At 52.0% G+C, this 20,325-nt stretch overlaps 1 protein-coding gene across 1 annotated transcript in view; it reads left to right on the forward strand.

Annotated features, from left to right (window-relative positions):
* The window catches only part of ABHD17C (abhydrolase domain containing 17C, depalmitoylase), a 46,410-nt gene extending 40,998 nt beyond the window's left edge, over positions 1-5,412 (forward strand). Inside the window, exons 2-3 of the mRNA XM_045813017.2 lie at positions 303-482; positions 3,939-5,412. Coding sequence (XP_045668973.2) covers positions 303-482; positions 3,939-4,158 — 400 coding nt within the window. The 3' untranslated portion in view covers positions 4,159-5,412. The remainder of the gene's footprint in view (positions 1-302; positions 483-3,938) is intronic.
* The last annotated feature ends 14,913 nt before the right edge of the window (positions 5,413-20,325 follow it).

Below are 20,325 nucleotides of genomic sequence, written 5' to 3' on the forward strand. Positions count from 1 at the left end.
AAGGACTCTGGAACTAGGAAATGGGATTTATGATGCATTGATTTCATTACTTCCCAGCCCCAAACATGTCGTGTTCATTATTTTCACAAAATGTCGTGGAAGACAGAATCCCATCCCTTCTTCCTGAGACAGGCCCCTCACATGCGTGTGTGTGAAGTTCACGTTGACTCTGAGCTGAAGTGAACACGTTAGGTCACGTCTTTGTAAACCGGTAGCGGTGGGAGTTTTGTGAGTTTCAGCCGTTTTGTCTGCTCTGTCTTCGGCCCGTCGCTCACGGCGTGCACCCTCTGACTTCCCTCCAGGTACGGCGTGAGTCCCGAGAACATCATTCTGTATGGCCAGAGCATCGGGACCGTCCCCACGGTAGACCTGGCCTCGAGGTACGAGTGTGCCGCCGTCATTCTCCACTCGCCTCTGATGTCGGGCCTGCGCGTGGCATTCCCGGATACCAGGAAAACGTACTGCTTTGACGCTTTCCCCAGGTAAGCTCACACGTCTGCAGCAGGGGCCGGGCGCCCAGTGACCCGGGCTCAGATGCCACCACGAGCTGCGGGCCAGTGGTCAGTCTTTCCTGAACGCAGCCACGCGTCAGAGCCTGTGCTGGGCACCTCGGGGAGGGCCGTGACGGTGACACAGCCACCGGCCAGAGACTTTGTCCTCTGGGCCCGACTCCTCTGTGTAGCTCTCCCAGATGACGTGTAAGGACCTTGCGCATACTGACGTCCAGGGTTAATGGACTCAGCTGTACGTGCAAGATGAAACCGAAAGGGCCCACGTGTCCTGGAACAAAGCACCGTCCGTACTCGCTCGTTCACGCAGGTGGGCGTGTGTGGTGCAGTTGTGGAGAGCTAAATGCAGGATGTATCGTGAGGCCCTTCGCGGTCTCCACACGCACACAGAGACCGCGGGTACCCTCAATTTGAGAACCTCTTCCTCTTTCAGTGAGACCGTGCAGGGGAGGGGAAAGGGGGGGGCGCTGCAGGCCAGTAACCTCTGTGCTTTGGTGACAGGCCACCATCCTGGTAGGGGACAGACCCCGGGGAGCTATTCACTCCCACCTGCTCCCCAGCTCTCCTGTGGGAGCACGTGGACGGGAGCCCACGGCTGGGTCCGCCCGGCCCGTCCCTGCCGCTTGCTCATCCCACTGACGGAAGGAGGAGAAGTGGGTCATCTCCGTATTCTTCAATGCAAATCAGGGAGCCGGTGGCATCTTGAATACCTCCGTTTGAAAATTTTACTTTTTTTTTTTTTTTTTAAATCCGAGTTGAGGAAAGTGTTTTCCATAAAACTATTTGACCCCTCAGCTGTCCCCATCGCGCGTGGCTAAGGCAAGTCTGAGGTGGCTCGGGCAGGACTGGCCGGCTCGTATGGCCGTTTTGTGGGAAATGCCTGTGCAGAAATAAAGCCCAGTTTCAGGCTTTCGATCGACCCACTCCTGGCTGTTGTTCTCCTCTTTCTGGAGGGGCCCGAGCGTTGCTTGCTTACGCAGACCTCCGCCGCACAGCCTGTCCTCCTCCGACAAAAAGAAGCCTCTGTTAGCACCTTGGGTGAACTTCAGTTCTGCGCGGTTGGTACCCACACGCGGGGAAATCCAGCCTCGTGAGCGCGCTGACCTCGCCGCGATTCCCGCTGGCGTGGCCGGGCGTGCTAAGTAGGGCAGATGTGCGGCTCAGCTGTGGCCTTATTTGTGCCGAGTGGGTAATGAGAGGCCAGTTTGTGGAGAGGGGGATGTTTAGCGTGTTTGTGGGAGGCGATGCTAGGAGTTACCATGGCAACAAAATGAATAGGTGGTTTCCTGACTCTTAAATTGACATATACCTTAAAATACAGCCATGGCGACTAATCGCAGCGTATTAATTAACAACAAAGCAGCCACGGATCTTTCCTGGGTTTGTCTGATAGGCCAGTAGCGCTAACCAGGTCCCCCCTGCTGCTCACCGCACGTCGTCTTCCCAGCGTCCGGGAGAAGTGGGTCAAGTCACCAAGTACTCACTTTACAGATTAGGACGCTGAGGCTGACGGAGGTGAGCAGTTCGCTGCATTAAGGTGGGGGTGTGGACCCCGCCCAGAAGGCCATCCCTCCCGTGCCGTGCCCCGGAGCGTGAACACGGTAGCTCCTGCAGCACGAGCAGGCACACCGCGCTCCAGGACTGACCGAACTCGGTAGGCGTCCTCACGGGGCCTGCGGCCGCTGAAGGGCACAACTAGCTCTGCTTGTGCCCTCTCTGAAGGAAGGGACTCCCTGTTTCCTCTTAATACGACAAACAGCGAAAGAGGAGCCCTGGTCGTTATTTGGTTTGTAGCTTCTCTTCCTTTACGTCCTTTCCATCGAGAACCAGACGCAAGCATTCAGCTTGAGACGCGCGCTCGGGCCGTAGAGATTCTCCCGCGACCTTGTGCACCACGGAGCGCAGCCCCAGGCCCGCTCTGCCAGGAAACCTCTTTTTAATTGAATATAATTGGACTTCCCACATTCTCAGAAGGCGAAGTCTCGTTAAAATTAGATAGGAGAAAAATGGGTTTCTGAGCATGCATCCTGATCTGGGACCTGCCTGTGCCTCTGCCCGTGGCTCTGACCGTGGCAGATCCCACGGCCGGTGGTTTTCCGTCTCGCTGGCATGTCCCGGAGTGGTGGGTGGCATCACAAGTTGCTGATAAAGGTTCTGGGACACTTGTCTGTGGGTTTCTGGGCCGTGCCCTCGGTGCGAGGTGCTGTTCACAGCACAGGCTCAGGCCGGCGGTATTAATCCCTCCCTGGCCTGGGTGCCGTCCTCGGTCATGCAGAGCCAGGCTGTCCGGTCTCCTGGGGCCCGTTGGAGACTCAGTGAGGTTTTTGCATGTGAAGCGCAGAGCGCCTGGCTGTCGAAAATGTGTCTTCCGTGTTGGTTGTTCCCGCGAGCAGCCCTGTCCCCACGCATCGTTACCATCGGGTGTCCTTTCGGAGCTTTGGCTGGGATCTGATGCAGAAGTCACGAGTCGGGGGGCTTTGGTGCCAGGACAGCCGGGCGGGTCCGCCCCTCTTGCTGCGTCCGTAGGTTAAACGGCGGTACCCTCCGTGGGAGAGGTCGCCTGCGCGGCCCGCTAACAAGGCCGACGTCTCAGATTCCTCTCTGGGAAATGTTTGCAGAGCCCGCAGCGCATTCTCTTAAAGATCCTGAAATATGCATCCTTTGAGGGTAGATTCCGTTCGTGTAAACAGTCTGAGATCATTGAGACTCCAAGCCAGGCACTGCATTACGTTTTCAGGCCAAGTGGCCCGGTTTTACAGACAAGGAGGCATGAGCATTTCTGAGCTGGGGTTTGCAGGACCTTGCGAGCCGGTGCTGACGTGATCTCGCCCAGAAGGCTGCAAACGCGGACGGCGAGGATTAGGTGTTCCCTTTCTGAAGAGACGCTCTGTCGGACGAGTCAAGTTCTGGCCTGTTTATTTTTCTTTTAAGAATCCTCTCTCACAAATATGACTGCATCAGAAACATTAGCCACTGGATGGTTAGTCTGGTGGCTTTAGGAGTTCTGTTTTAATACCGTACTTCAACGAGCACACAATGGCCAGAGGCCGCGTGGTGTCCTTGACTGGATCCTGGAGCAGAAAAAAGGCATCCGTGGGAAAACTAACAAAATCCAGGCAAGGTACGGGGTTTCGTTCATGGTGGCGCCCTGACATTGGTTTCTCGGTTTTGACAGACGTGTCCTGGCAACGCGTGGTGTTAGCCTTACGGGAGACAGGCTGGGGGTGTACGGGGACTCCGTTAACTTTGCACCTTTCCTGTAAAGCCAAAATTATGCCCCAAATGAAAAGTTTATTTAGGAAAAAAAAATGAATCACTAGAAAAATGAGGGGAAACCCCGGAGTTACCGTCGGGCAGTCAGATGCGACGTACGCTGTCCGTGGGCATCACTAACGGAGCCTCTCTCCCTGCCCCTGTTCTGTTTTGCAGCATTGACAAGATCTCTAAGGTCACCTCGCCTGTGCTGGTCATTCACGGTACAGAGGACGAGGTCATCGATTTCTCCCACGGCCTGGCCATGTACGAGCGCTGTCCCCGCGCCGTGGAGCCGCTGTGGGTTGAAGGGGCTGGGCACAACGACATAGAGCTTTACGCACAATACCTGGAAAGACTGAAACAGTTCATATCCCACGAACTGCCAAATTCCTGAAGGAGACACCGTGACTTTACCTCACTTACTGTGAACACACGGGTCCTCTGTTTTGCACATGCGCGAACTGGAAAGCGGTATGGCCTGATCACCGGGGGAGGTACCCGCCTCTCGGTGTTCCGATCAGAGACCCGAGCACGTCCCCGTCTTCTCTCTCTCGAGGTCCTTCTACTCCTCACAGCACGCGACACCGAACGGTGGTGACACCCAGCATCATTGCCTAGCAGGAACGGGGATGAGAGCTGGATGCGGGCACGGTCGGTGTGTCCCATGCTGTGTGGACGATGCTCGCATGTGCTGCTCGGCCGTACCCGTGGGTGACGGTTCCTTCCCGCAGGACTCAGCCCTGTCTCCACCCATGTTCTCAGTACTTGACATGAAGCTCTTTCTCAGCCTCTGGATTCATGGGTTTGATCCATTTGTGAAGCCGTGATCGTGTAACCGGAACGCTAGGGTGGTGAAAATTCCTTTGTTAAGTTTCGTTACCACGCCGATCTCCCCCAAACAAATCCACGGAAGGGTAATTTACTGGAACTATTATGAACAGCTTCATCACCTGGAACCGTACAAATACAACTGGAATATTCTTAAAAGGAAACTGGGGTTTTTTTAAGTGTAAATTTATTACTAGTCAACAGAGTTTTAATATTTTGATTGTCTGGTTGGTCTAACAAAGAGCCTAGCCGACTTTTCTTCTGTAAAGTCCTCCTTGTAGGCTTTTTTAAAAGTACTGTACATATTTGCAATCACATTGTGCATAGATTCTTAATGGAGACTTTTCTTTTGTCAGGCTACAACAACGAACTGCGGGTCCCTTGTTTGTAATGTAAATGATTGAATACATTTTGTTAATATGTTTTTATTCCTATGTTTTGCTATTAAAAAAATTTTATAACATTTCCAAGACAAAAAAAAATTACAAGTTTATGCTTTGAAGAATTTATGTAATGAAAATTTCACTAAACTAATCTTTTTAGTTTAAGAGTTCTTTGGGTTTCGACACTGGAGTTGCACCGAGGAAGCCCCGGAAATGTCCGGTGCTTACCCATCGCTACACTACTCATCTTGGGCGGGGGTCTGGGGTCCGGGGGTTCTTTGGTTTTCTTTTAGTTTTTCTTTTCAAATTTAAAAGCCTTAAATGTGCTGTAAGCCTCGGATTGTCGTAGAGCCCGATGGCGGTTGGTTGCCAGTTCGTGTACTGCGGCTTGGATGCGGCCGGCGGTCGGTCATGGAATAAAGGGTGCATGGATCAGAGCGCGCGGCCTCCTGTGGTCTTTTCCTCCGTCTCTCCGCCGGAGAGAGCAGCGAATGAGAGCACACCTCGCGTCGGCTTAAGAAGAAACCCTCGGGGCTTACAGACCTTTCTACCTCTCTCACGGTGTATGCCTTTGTTCTGTAAGAGACCCGAGATTACCTTTGGAAGAAGCCAGGGAGGAAGGGAGGGAGGAGGGAAGGACAGAAAGAAGAGGAAAAGGTGTAAGAGGGGCGCCTGGCTGGCTCAGTCGGTGAAGCGTCTGCCTTTGGCTCAGGTCATGATCTCAGGGTCCTGGGATCGAGCCCCACGTCGGGCTCCCCACTCAGCAGGGAGTCTGCTTCTCTTTCTCCCTCTCCCTCTGTGCTGTCTCTTGCTTTCTGTCTCAAATAAATAAAATCTTGAAAAAAGAAAAAGGTATAAGACATGGGGGGAAAGAGAGGAGTATGTTCTAGAGCCAAACTGTTGTGGTTCCAGAACTCACTGAACTTACCGAAAACCGTTCAAACGTGCACTTAGAAGGAGTAGAGTTTATGATATGCAGATCATACCTTAATAAAAACTCTAAAAAGAAACAGCAAATAAATAAAACTACTGTTTCCAGATGATGATTGTGTGGGACACCTGGAATATCCTCCGATTATCCGACATCCTGAGAAGTTAGCTCGGCGGCTGGACATAAAATCAATACACAAAAATCAATCTTACTTCTATAAATCAGTAAAAAAATGTTTAAAATTCCACAAAAAAAGGGGGAAGATATCATTTACCATAGCATTAAAACAGATGAAGTACCGGGGAAAATCTAACAGACGTGTACAGGACACATCCTGGAGAAAATCATAAAACTCTTAGAAGACATTAAAGACCTGATTTAATGGGAGCTCTACCCTGTTTATGGATAAGAAGGCTCATTTTTCATCCTTTTAAAATAGAGCTGTAGGGTTAATGGGATACGGTGAGCCTCAAGTTTATATGTGAGAACGAAGGGCCAAGAATAGCCAGGGCACTTGAAAATGAAAATGATGGAGAAATATGTTTTACCGGCTAGAGACCGTTGCAGTCGCTCGGAATTCTGGAGTCTAGAAAGCCTTCCCCGGCCCCCGCTTGGGCTCAATGCCCCCCAGTAAGCACCGCTTCAATGTTCTGTATTTGCCGACATAGTTGATGTCATTACTGCTCGGAACCACAGAGGAATGAGTTTACAGATTTGATTTATTTAAAAATCTAAAACTCTCCTAGTTAAAAAACAGCCTAACCTAGTGACACACGGCGGGGGAGGGGGGACGTTATCGACCATGTGACATAACGTAAATACGTGTGTGATGGTCCGAGGACGAGTAGGTCTGTCAGAGAGCGCAGGACGTGAAGAGACATCCTCGGGGATATTGTCTGTAATAATTGCATCTAGATTCAGAAGTCAAACCATCAAATGACTGTATCCAGTAAGTACACGTAAAATGTCTCACTGTGTAACGAAATGCCACGTTAAATTACAAAGTTGGTATCAGTATTTATTTGAGGAGAGTATTCGAAGAGATTATTGCCCATAATCGCTCAGCTAAGGAGACTGCAGTCGTCAAATACCGTTTGAAGTTGCAAGTCGGCATAGCCACGTCAAGGATGGTACCCACGGGTGGTCAAGGTGTGGATAAACCGCACTTTAAAAATACACCGTTTACTTGACCCACGGAATTAGCGCAAACATTGTAAAGTACACTCGGAACCAGAGTCTAATCCAGGAACTGAGCTCCTGGGAGTTTATCCTCAGGAAATAATCCAGAGGATGAGAGGGGTTTGGAGGGATGACCTCGGAGACTCTGTGAGAGCGAAAACCCGCCAGCCATCTCCGTCTCCAGCGACAGCGATTTGGTGAGTGTTACGTGTGCGCCGTGCGTCACTCTGCAGCCATCATCAAGTCTGCTGCTCTCACTCTGATAGTGGTGACCAGTTCTAGCCTAGAAACTGGTTCCCAAGTCCTCCCGGTGGCCTGGTTCCTCTCTTCGCCCCACCCCTCCGTACGTCCGCGTGTGCACAGAGAGCTGGACACGCACCCAAACGCTTGCAGGTGCCCCTCTCTGCCGGGATTTAGGCATGTGTCGGTGGGTCTCTGCAGAGGAGAGTCTGAGCCCAGCCTAGGATGCATGTGCAGTGGCTGTGGGATGGGGTCCGCAAGACCTTTCACTGCTGTCACAGGTCCCGGAACCCCGTTGGGTGGCATTACCTCATCCAGAGACAGTGCTGCTTTGACTGGCGAGGACAGTCATCCAGGGTAGCTCTCATCCCCTCGCGTGGAGGGCTCGTGAAGCCCGTAGCGGAAGTTCCTATGAACAGCGCATCCCATGCCGTCCGGCTCCCATGCCACGTCTTCCCCGAGGCCTCGCCCAGCAGGGTCTCCGCAGAGAAGACAGCCGTGCCGACGGGAGCGTGCGCAGAGCTGGCCCGGCCGGGTGTGTTCCGTGGCAGAGGGCCCGGCCGCAGCCCTGCAACAAGGAGGCCTGGCCTAGCCCTGTCCCTAATCCTTACCAGTCAGGGGAGGAGTAGCTAACATGCAGTTCCCCCTTCTAACCAATTCTAAGTGTACAGCCAGTGGCATGAAGTATATTCACGTTGCGCAGCTGTCACCGCCATCTGTCTCCAGAACGTTGTCATCATCCCACACTGCAACCCTGTCCCTAGACACTAAGTCCCCGTCCCCTCTCCCCCGGACCCTGGCAGTCACCGTTCCTCTTCCTGTCTGCATGCACCTGCCTACCGTAAATACTGCACAGAGGTGCGATCAAATCAGACACAAGGACCTGGGTATGTGTCCTTTCGTGCCCAGCTTGACTCACTGAGCGTCAGGTTGTCAAGGTTGATCCATGCGGTAACATCTCTTCCCTTTCCAGGGCTGCGTGACTATATGCGACACTGTGTTCGTTCATTCACTCGTCTGCTGACGGACCCGGGGCGGTTTGTACCCTTCGGCTCTCGTGAGCAGTGCTGCTGTGCACGTGGGGTGCAAGTATGTGTTTGAGAGCCTGCTTCCAGTTCTCTCCGGCAGGTACCCAGAAGGGGCATGGCTGGATCCCCTGGTAATTCTGGGTTTAATGTTTGGAGGAAACACCATACTTGATCTGCAGTTCTGTTAGCAGGAATCTCCGGGTCTGTGACCCCTTTGAAATTGCATGGCATACTTTGGAAGTCTTTACTTACGGGCATTTTTCTGGGGGGAAGAAGGTCCATGGTTTCAGCAGCCTCTCCAAGGTATCAGTGATTCTGGACGATTAAAAACACCGAGCTACGGGGTGGCCACAGGTTCTTTTAAAAAACCAGTATTTTCAACTTCGGAGAACTGAGTGCGGATTTGGGACAGAGGAAGGAGCTTGGATTTGTCCCGAAGGTGGCCCGGGTGGGGTATGGGTGGGGCGACGCTCTCCGTCTGCAGAGGGCGGGGGTCCCGGCAGGTGCGGGCGGGAGCGAGGAAGCCTGGCAGGCCCAGGACAGCAGGGTGAGCCCGTGGGAAGAGCACAGAGGCGGCAGCAGGCCCGGCGCTGAGTTTTGGTGCCATGGTAACCGCGTGACCTGGGACAGCTCCTCACCTGTGCTGAACCCGTCTCCAATCTGCAGCGACACCCCCGCGCGGCCGCGGGAGGACCGGGTGAAGTTCTGGAGGCAGACACGCCGGCCGGGCAGGAGGTAGTGGGCCCTCGGACCCGCGCATGGAGGCGTGGCCGAGGTCTGGGCTGAGGACACAACAGAGAGCACTGGGTAAGCTCCAGGTTAAGACCGTCCACCCACCCTGCCCGTGTCCTCACCACGCTGTGACTTAATCAGTACTCTGCTGCTGAGTGGTGTACCGTCCGGCCGGCCCCAGCGTGTCCCCTCCCCGCGCTGTGTGGCCCCGTCTGCGTGTGAGTGGAAACCGGCCCCTGGGCTCACACACTGTCTCCTCTCCGAAGTCCCCCCATGCTTCCCTTCTCTGGGCTTCCAGATGCCCCTCAGCGCTGTCGAGTCCATCCAGAACTTTCCGAGGTGGGGCCTGGCATGAAAGAGACCGAGGAGTGGGGGGCAGAGAGGCGGGTCTTCTCCACGCTGCCCGCTCAGCACAGGGGACAGGATCTGCTCGGGGCACACAGCAGCCCAGGGTGTCTGGGGTGGGGCGAGCGGCTTTGCAGGGGGATGTCCGATGAACTTACGGGAAAGACCCCTCTTAAAACCTCTTAAAAATTTTATCCCAAACGGTGGATAAAACATATTTTCATAGTTTAAGGGGGGAGGAAATGAACATCTGTATTCCCGCTGTTGAACCTAGGAGATAGACTGTCACCAGGGCCTTAGAGACCCACTCTCTCCTCCGATCACACGGCCTTCCTGCTGCCCCTGCGGAGAAGCCACTGTCCTGAGCTTCCTGTTAGTCATTCCCGTGCTTTCCTTTGTAGTGCGCATGCGTGTGCGTGTGTATGTGCGCGTGTATGTGCGTGCGCGCGTGTGTGCGTGCGTATGTGCGTGCGCGTGTGCGTGTGTATGTGCGTGTGTGCGTATGTGCGTGTGTGTGCACGTGCGCACGTGTAATCTACGACTGGAGGTATTTAGGTTGTCTTCCATATTTTTGCTATTAAACATATTTTTGGGGGCGCCTGGGTGGCTCAGTCGGTGAAGCATCTGCCCTCGGCTCAGGTCGTGACCCCAGGGTCCTGGGGTCGAGCCCCATATCAGGCTCCCTGCTCAGCGGGGAGGCTGCTTCTCCCTCTGCCCCTCCCCCTGCTTGTGCGCTCTCTGACAGATAAATATATAAAATCTTAAAACCGGAACAGAAAACCCCGCATATTTGTGTACTTCTTGTGATATGACAGATTTCTGGCTGCTGCTGCTTAACCTTGGTCCCACGTTGGCATCACCTGAGGGGCTCCTTAAAGTGATCTCTACGCCCGACGTGGGGCTTGAATTCATGACCCCGAGACCAAGCCAGGAGCCCCAGTGAGAGGCTGACTTTACAATGCTGATGCCCGGGTGCCCATCGAACTGCTCTGGGGGGCAGCCTAGGCACCCTGCTTTTTAAGCCCCCCCGGGAGCTTCCAGTGGGCAACCAGATGCAGATTTTGACTCAGTAGGTCCATGGCGGGGCCCCGGGTTGTGTGTTTCTAAGATGTTCTAGGTGACGCTGACCCGTGGCCCCAGCTGGAGTCCTGCTGGGTCAGAAGATGGCTCAACTTCCCACGAAATGCCACGTCGCTTCCAGAGTCGGAGCCCCGATCTCCCTCCCGCCAGCCCTGGACAGAAGTCCCAGTGCTCCACACTCAACATCCGGGGACTTTGAGAATTTTTGCCTAAACAGTGGATGTGAGATGTTAATCCCTGATTACTCATGAGCAGAAGAAACTTCTCAGAAACATATGGACCTTTGTAAGTTCTCTGTTGTGAAATGTCTATCCGTGACTCTTGCCCGTTTTTCTGACAGATTTTTATCTTTTCCTTCTCCACAGGATTATTCATATATCCTGGACGCTAATCCTTTATTTGTCTCATATGTTGCAAATACAGCCCCTCGGGATGTTCCTTGCCCTTTTATTCTCTTCGTGACATCCTCATGGGACCCATGGTCTTACTTTTACTTGAGTAAACCTTAATGGGCACTTTTTTCGTTATTACTACCTTAAGTGGACTGACTCAAAGTACATAAAAACGTTCTTTCTCAAAACCACAAGAAGAAATCGATAAATACATCAATCCAACAGCACCAGCATCTGGATGGCCTGTGTGTCGTGCTCTGTACCCATAAATCACACCGACGAGGCCCTCACCTCGTAAGACGTACGCTCTGGCAGAGGGGGGACGGCAGGCGATAATAGAGAAACGCAGAACTCGCCAAGTGGTACCAGGCGCTGGGAAGAGAAATCCAGCGGGGAGGTCAGCCTGCCGTCCAGCCCGAAACAAAGCCCACCTCCAACTGCCGTAAGCCTCGTCAGACGCGAGAGCAGACTTCGTATTCCTAGAAATGATAGAAAGGTTCATTCCGGTGTTTCACGGAGCAGTTATCTTGCATTTTTTGCGTATGCACAGAATGAGGCCTGTAAGCTGTGGGATCAGGGAACGAGATACCGCAGTGGCTGCCTTGCCCTTCCCCGCAGGCAGAGAGAACCGAGTTCTGTTCACTGACACCGGGGCCTTGTTCCTGTGGGGGAAACCCGCAAGGAATTGATAACAAATGATTTCAGTTCAGAGGTCAGGAGACGCTTTCTTTGTGGTCAGATAGGAAATATTTTCAGCTCTGTGGGCCACGTGGTCCCGTACTGGGTCTCTCCAGCTGCCCGGTTGCCCTGAAAACACCGAAGACTGTACGTGAGGGGATGTGCCGTGTTCCCATCGAGCCTGATTGACAAAAACTGGCCGTGGGCCAGATTCGGCACATGGACTGTTGTTCCCAACCCTGTCTCACAAATTCTCCTCCTCTTAATATGGTTCAGTGGTTGTGTTTCATTCCAAAAACAATGCGTGCTCATGGGGGAAAGAGTCCAGCCAACCAGGAGAATACAAGTAAAAAGACGAGAGTCCCTTGCCTCCTCTCTCCTCAGAGGGGACCGCGCGACACACGGGCCTCCATCTGGGAAGGAACCTCGGAGTCCCTCACACAGCCATGCCCCTGCCACAGCTTCCCGGACTAATTTAAGGAAAGACAAACATAAAGGACAGACTGACCGAGCTGGGCACTCGCCTTCTGCCCCATCTGCTGGCCCCTTAAAGACGACCTCTGTCCCTCCCAGTGCAAGACTCAGGGGGGCTTCTCTGGAAGACAAGACCACTCGGGGCATGATTACTGGCCACTAGGAAAAGTAAAATACCACAGACGTTCTTTCAGTCAGCTCTGCTCTCTCGAGCTGGGTGGGGACAGAATTCACTCGTCCATCCACTTTCTCCCTTCCACACGTTTATGACCCCAAACGCTCTGCTCAGCTTGGTTCTGGGGATGCAGCATCGAAGACTCCAAGCCCCTACCCTCTTGAAGCTTATCTTCGAGGCCGGGACACAGACCCAAAACAGGAGAACAAATAGAAACCATCCGATCACGGGACGTGTCATGGAGGAGACAAGAAACATGCCGCGGATGTGAGTAAGGGAATCAAGCATTTAGGGTTCGGAGCGGGTGAGGGGGGAGTGGTTTGGCGTCCACCTGTCCAGCCCGTTGGCCGAGCTTCAGTGTTCTTGCCGCCACCTCCTGGCTGTGTGTCTCAGGGACCCCACCGCACTTCTCTGTGTCTCCGTGTCCTCGCCCGCAAAATACGGATGATTTAGTACTTTCCTTGTAACGTTAACGTGAGGATTATAGAAGCCTGGAACATACTGAGCTCCCCCAAAACACTAGCTGTTATCGTCGAGAGAACTAGAATATTAGTAAAAAGCCTCTCGGGAGCGTGTGGGGGAAACGGCGCCATTTGCGGTGCTCTGTCCTGACATTTTTTCTGACCGTTACCGGTCAGTGTTTCTTTCTTCTGTTTCTCTTGTATATTAACCATTATTTTCCACATATGGCTGTGATTAATAACCATTTTTACAAATCCATTTACCCAATTCTTAGCCGCATTGGTATTTTACTGTTAAGTATTTTTGTAAACCAGCACGTAACCAAACACAAGTCCTTTCGGGCTGGACCAGAGTTTCTCAACGCGTGGCCTCTGGACCAGTAGCGTCAGCCTCACCTGGGAACTCGTCACAAGTGCAGATTTGGGTACCCACCCAAGACGTGCTGAGCTGGAAACCGTGGCGGGGGAGGCAGGGGTGGGGGTGGGGGTGGGGGGTATTCAGTAGTCTGTTTTAACAAGCTCCACGGGCGATCTGATTTGATTCGTGTTAAAATTTGAAAATCTCTGAGCTACGTTATTTGACGTTTAAATGAAAAGGGGGTCCTACTGAGAGTAGTTCCTTTACTCCCCGGGGGAGGAAACACTGTTTTTGGCCACAGTAACCAGGAGAACAGGCTTTAAAGCTGTCCCAGTCCATCACTGACAACTTCCCTCCATTAGAACATAGCTCCGAAGGCCAGCCAGTCGGCAACAGCCTTGCTCCAAGGGACCAAGCTTCCTTTGCAAAAGGTCCCTTAATCCCTAAAAATTCCCACTGATAAGAACCCACAAATCCCTGACCCCACACTTCCCACTCTATACGGATCAGCATTTTGCTGTGTGCTTTGCGTAGCAAGTGATGGATCCAGCTTTTTGCTTGATATACACAGTGGTGACGTCTTCCTTCAACGGCCCGTCCAAGCAGTCGGATTGAGTCCAGAGGTGCCGGCACCGTTGGCCCCTACAGACACTGGTAATGCGTGGGCGGGGGCGGCGGAGCCGGGACGTGCGTCCTGGAGAGGCCGGCACATTTTTAGGACACATCCACACACCCCGTGGGCCGCAGGAAGCACATCTGCAGTCCTGGGGGCTCAGGCATTCGATCTACAACATCCGGATGAATCCAACCCCTTTGTGTGCAAGAGGCGATCCGAGGAAGGGGACTGCTCAAGAGCAGAGACTGACTTAGTGACCAGTCGAACACAGCCCCTTCCTGCACTCCAGGAGAGAAAGCGAAGGTTTCGTGGCATCATGGAAAGGGATCGGTGTGCTTGGTACGTTGCCACGGAAACCACGAGGGACGCTGTTGTAGCTAAGGGTGTTAACACACGCACTACTAGGTTGTCTGGGAATCGCACGGAGTACTTAAACAGTGTGGCTTGTATTTATTTTTCACGCTGGGACTTTCTCTTTGGGCGCATTCTATAAACCTCAGGGGAGAAATGTTATTTATTGACCTAGACGTCTACTGAGCATCCCCTCAGTCTGTCCCTGCGCTAGTCTGGGGACAGAGAGACGGGTGAGCCGCGTCTGCGCCACGCAGCTTACAGCGGGAGGTGGGGCGTAGAGAAGAGAGGGGCACGCGCACGGCTGTGCTCCTAGGACAGAATTCTCACAAGCTTTCATGAGAACTCAGGGTGGGAGAGATCAGAAAAGATATCCCCACGGCGGCAACGTTCATCCTGAGTCTGGAAGGGTGGCTTTGTGTTTTCCATGCAGAAAGGAGACGAGGCTGTTTTGAGCAGTGCCCTAATTTTCCTGAAATGTAGTCACGGCGCAGCCAACTCCAGTGGCCTTATGGAGTTGACAGTGACGTAGCTGATCTTTGGAGAAAGATCCCAAACATCTAAGGATCGAAGACAAATCGCGCCTTCTAGATCCGCCCACCGTGAAGAGGTTATCGTAGGACTGATGCTGTAATGACGTAATCGAGGGTCGTTCAGTCCACAGATGGGTACGGAGTGGCTGCTTCCGTGGAGACACTGTTGCAGGCACGGGGGCACGGCGGTGGGTAAAACGACTGCATTTCTGAGCCGCTGACTCTCATCCTCCAGTGGTATGGGGCAACTGAGGAAAAAGACAAGGACGTAGATCAGGGTAAGGGCTGGGAGTGATGGTGACGGAGACTAAGTATGTGGGAGGATAGACAAGAACTTTCTCGCATGTGATTTTTGAGCAAACACCCGAACGAAGTCAGGGACGGGGTCTCGCAGAATTCTGGAGAGGGGCAGGGTGTGGGAAGGGCGTGTCAGGCAGAAGGAACAGCCAGGACAAAGGGCCTCAGGCTGGAGTGTATTTGGTTTTTGCTGAGCAAACGGAGAAGCAGGAGAGCTGAGGGAGCGGCATGGTCCCAGCAGCGTCCGCTCTCCAGATTTTGCTCCAAGTGGGAAGTAAATCGGAGGGTCTTGAGTAGACAAGGATCGTCTGTTTTGGAAGGAAAACTCTAGCCATAATTTCTTTGTAATGCTTCTTTTCTTTTTGAAATTGTGGTAAAATACAGATAGCACAAAATTTTGTTTTTAGAAAATTTTGTTTATTTATTTGAGAGGGAGCTGGAGAGCGTGAGCAAGAGAGAGAGCGTGGGAGCGGGGGGCGGGGGGAGAAGCAGACTCCCCGCTGAGCAGGGAGCCCGAGGATGATAACGCGGGGCTCGATCCCAGGACTCCGGGATCATGACCTGAGTGGAAGGCAGCCGCTACACCAATGGAGCCACCCAGGCGCCCCCTGTTTTTAACTTTTTTAAGAATGCTGTATTATTCTCCACGGCACCTGCATCATTTCGTATTCTCGCCAGCAGCGCACAGTCTGTCCACATCCTCGTCAGCGCTGGTATTTTCCGTGTTTTTGTTTTGTTTAATAGCAGCTATCCTAAGGGGTGTGACGTGCTCTCTCATTGTGGTTTTGACTCGCATTTCCCTCCTGTTGAGTGACATGGAGCGTCTGTTCATGGGCTTGTCGGCCATCGGGGTGTCTTCTTTGGAGAAGCCTGCAGAGGCTCGTCGGTGAGCCAGGACACCGTCTAATATCGCGGGGACTTAGAGCCCTCCCGGCATTAACTCACCGGTTGCATCTACTAAGCTCACAAAGCCTTGGCGTCAGCAGCCTGTGACACGTTCTGTTCCGTCAGCGGGCAGTTTCCAAAGGAAGCGCTATGACTGCTCACATCCGTGTTCAGCTGGGCTGCAAATAGAAGCAATGAAAACTAAAACTCCAATGAAATAGGAGATATATATATATATATATATATATATATATATATATATATATATTTTTTTTTTTTACCATATTGACAGTGGGTTAAAAAACAACAATCCTGGGCATTAGGACTCGGGAACGGGCCATCTCCTGTGTGTATCGGGGGCCTGGAGACTGGTCTAACTTTCCTAGAGGGTAACTTGGCTGTTAAGATGGTGCAAATCTAAATTTCTCCCCAAGAAATAATGGGAGAAGTGCAAATATGTTGAAAATCATAGCCTTATTTAGAATACTGGAATCCAGAATAGAGGGTTGATTATATAAATTATGTCCATATTAAGAAATGGTATACCACTTAAAACTAATGTTGAAGGAGACTTAAGACTTGGGGACGTGGGGGCGCCTGGCTGGCTCAGCCAGTAGAGTGTGACTCTTGATCTCAGGGTCGAGAGTTTAAGCCCCATGTTGTTTGTAGAGTTTACTTAAAAAAAATTAGAAGTATTGGGGAAGTGTTTATGGTATATTATTATGTGGGGAAAAAAGGCTTATTACTATATATAACGTGATTTTTTTTGCCATTTAAAAAATTACTTGCTTCTTTTTCTTAGGTAATAAATTCACACTTGGTTCAAAAATGAAGTGGCACAAAAAGTCATACGAGGAAAAGTCTGTTTCCTCTTCCTGTCTTCCATCGTCCTACACCCACCAAAACCAGCACCAGACAGGCAGGAAGTGTGCTGTTTGCTGTGGATCATTCTAGATGCTGTCTCAAACATCTGGAACTAAATGCAAACGTATGTCCTTTCTCCCTTCTCCTTTGTGCAAACGGTAGCTTGCTATATACGTGGCTTTACACTGGAATTTTTAATTGTTTTACTTATTTTTAAGATTTTATTTATTTGAGAGAGCGGTTGCACGAGGGGGGAGGGGCAGAGGCCGAGGGAGAAGCAGACTCCCTGCTGAGCAGAAAGTCTGACCCAGGGCTGCATCCCAGGAGCGCGAGATCACGGAGATCACAACCTGAACGGAAGGCAGGTGCTTCACCAGCTAAGCCACCCAGGCGCCCCTATTTTATTTTTTTTAAGTTTATTTATTTATTTAAGCAATCTCTACACCCAACGTGGGGCTCAAACTCATGACCGCAAGATCAAGAATCACATGCTCTTCCAGCCAGGTGCCCCTAATTTTATTTTATTTATTTATTTATTTATTTATTTATTTATTTATTTTATTTTATTTTTTAAGATTTTATTATTTATTCATTTGACAGAAAGAGAGACCACCAGCAAGAGAGGGAACACAAGCAGGGGAAGTGGGAGAGGAAGAAGCAGGCTCCCAGCAGAGGAGCCTGACATGGGGCTCGATCCCAGAACGCCGGGATCACGCCCTGAGCCGAAGGCAGAAGCTTAACGACTGCGCTACCCAGGCGCCCCTAATTTTTTTATTTTAGTATATAAAGTGTATCCTTAGTCTTTTAAAAAAACAGTCGCATGGTATTCCGCTGGATAGACATAACATAGTTTAATTAGCTGTTACTAGGCATTTCGCCGTTCCAGTTTCGTACCGTCCCGAGGAGAGCTGCGGGGTGTGACTCTGCGTGTCATTTCCCACATTGTGCAAATACAGGATTAATGCCCGGAGTGGAATCGCTGGGTCAAATGTAATACACATTTTCATAAATCTTGGCAAACTGCCGTCAGAGATTGTACCAGTTTCAGCTTTCCTCAGCAATGGCTGAGGCCAGGGTCTGTTCTCCAGCCTCCCCAGGTCCCCCAACAAAGGCAGTAACATCAAACTTCTGGAGTTTTGCCAATCCAGTAGTACTTCAGTGTAGCATTAATTTGCATTTCTTTGTTTATGTGCAAAGTTGAGCCTCTTTTCAAATGTTTATGAACCATCTGGGTTTCTTTTCCCATGAACTGCATGTATATTATTTTAATTAAAAATGCTTCTCTGTGCATCCGTTCGTTCTCGATGTAAATGCCTCCTGCATGCGGACTCCCTGCTGGACACCGTAGGGGCCATTGTGGGTAAAGGAGCGAACCCGGGGGACTCGGCTCCGGCTCTCCAGGACGTGCAAGCTGGTGGAGAAGGATTTTGAGCTAAACAAGTGAACTGCTTGCAGAAAACTTACACGTGTGCATTCATGCATCTGTGTAACTTATACGTGGAAGGATACTTGGCTGTCTACTGCAAGCTAACAGATGATCCTTGAGTAGCAGTGATATTTTTCCTTTGTGCTTTTCTGTATTTTTCAAGCTTTTTTTTTTTTTTAAGATTTTATTTATTTGACAGAGAGAGACACAGTGAGAGAGGGAACACAAGCAGGGGCAGAGGGAGAGGGAGAAGCAGGCTCCCCACTGAGCAGGGAGCCCATGCTGGGGCTGAGCCGAAGGCAGACACCTAATGACTGAGCCACCCAGGCGCCCCTGTATTTTTCAAGTTTTTGGTAGTATACACACATTAGGTTTGCAATGAGGTGATCTCTCCATTGTCCATTTTCTGAATTTTCCACTTTTTTTTTCCTGCAAGGAACACACATAATCTTTGCATCCAGGAAAAAGAAATACGTGATGTGAAAACATCACATCTGACACACAAGTATGTCAGATATTTAAAAACACAGGAAAGAATGTTCCTTCTCCATGGCCATGATGAGTTTTGGAGAGGGAGATGTAGAAATCCATGTTCAGAGCTTGCAAGCGGTTAGCCCCTGTTCTAAGACTTCCCGTCCCAAACTCCAACACAGACCTCCACTCACCAGAAAAATTAAGGACTTGTCTCTTCTTGGCTGGGCAACCTCATCTGCAGGCAGCAAAACAGGAACTGAGCAGCTCTTAGTCCTGGAAATCCGCCGCGGGGCGCAGGCTGGGAGTTTCCCTTTTTCCCCAAGCCAGCTTCAGGCTTGGTGTCCAAGGGCGACCCCTGTTGGTGGAATTTAAGTACGCCCGTGGCTCCCGAGCCTCTTCTGCCAGGATGGGGATGCCTGGGGTCTGATTTTTTGTGGGGTCTGCTGGAAGCCTTCCAGTGAACAGCCCACTCGCTCCTTCCCCCCAGCTGCATTCTGCTTCCCATCTCCCCCATGCTCCCCTGTCTTCGGGTCTCCCTGCCATTTTCCTGGGAAAACCTCGTCTGGAGACTTGGGGGATGCAGCCACAGGTGTGGCCGATCTTTCAAACAGCTCGGAGGGAGGCTGCTGGGAGACCAGGGACGGGCTTTGCGGGTCAGCAGGGAGACAGGCTTGCCCCCCCTCCCCCACCAGCGGACCGAGAATGCCAGACTCCGGCAGCTCGCGGTAGCCGTGCGCACACAGGCCGTGGGATCCGCAGAACATGGCTGAGGGCTGCATCTCACCTCCACCTGGGGCAGGCGGAGGCCAAAGGGCAGGCTTTCTGGGGGGAGCAACACCGTTTCTCCTGTCTGGAGACTCTCCCCGGGGCTTCTGACGAGAACCAGAGAACCAACACAGCCCTTCTTAAGCAGCTGCTCCGTCGGCACTTGCAAGAGCCACACGTGGAGGCGAGTCTGGGTAGGCACGCCACCAGAGCAGCGCCGCTCACGCCGGCCACAAAGGGCCGCCTGGCGCACGGCGTGCATCACGTGCCGAGTGGAAGCGCCGGTGGAGCTCGGTCGAGCCTGATTTCAGACATGTGGGGCCTGTTTGCAATCCATCAGCCTCACTTTCTCCCCTGGGCATCGGTCTGTGATCAAGAAAGCTGGATACCAGAGGAATGTGCTGGTTATTTCTGTGCTTCGAGAAAACATGACTAAGTCATTCTCTGAGCCCATCACCAGACAAGAGTCTGTCTTGGCTGTTCTGTGTCTCGGTGCCTGTGGGGCAGGCCTCTCAGCAGAGAGCACGTGCCCTGCAAGCCTCGGATCTACTCTCTGCTGAGGGGAGTGGGGGAGATCTCCCTTGGAGCTCTTTCTGCTCCAAGCAAGGCTGGTTCAAAGCGGACCTTTCTCTGTGCGGCCAGATACTCAGCATCCTCCAGGTGTCTGTGGGTCCTGGTGTCTGGGGTTCCTCCGTAAGAAAGGAAGGAACCAGAAATTATGGTATGGTGAGGAGGGTGCTTAGGTGGGTCCCACCTAAGTTTGCTGGAAAGGAGAGGTGGGGGAGGGCTGCTTGCCATAAAACCCAGCTGGCTACCTTTCAAGAAGTTGAGGAAGGGCTGGGGATTCTGACCCCAGTGAAGGTCAAGACCACCTTGCTGGGAACGGCCTGGGGAGGAATGCAGGACTTCCCTAATTTAGCCAAGTAATCAGGGCTCTGTCCCAGCCCCCGAAGACAGGAACGGGCTCCAGCAGCTTCTGCCTGCTTGTCACTTGGTGGTGGGTTCATGGGGCTGGTGTGTGCTGCCTAGAATGAGGCCATTGCCCGAAGACTTGATTCTCCAGGAT

This window comes from Ursus americanus, chromosome 28 (genome assembly GCF_024610735.1).
Source record: "Ursus americanus isolate L20-20 chromosome 28, mUrsAme1.1.p, whole genome shotgun sequence".
In the NCBI taxonomy this organism is placed as follows: domain Eukaryota; kingdom Metazoa; phylum Chordata; class Mammalia; order Carnivora; family Ursidae; genus Ursus; species Ursus americanus.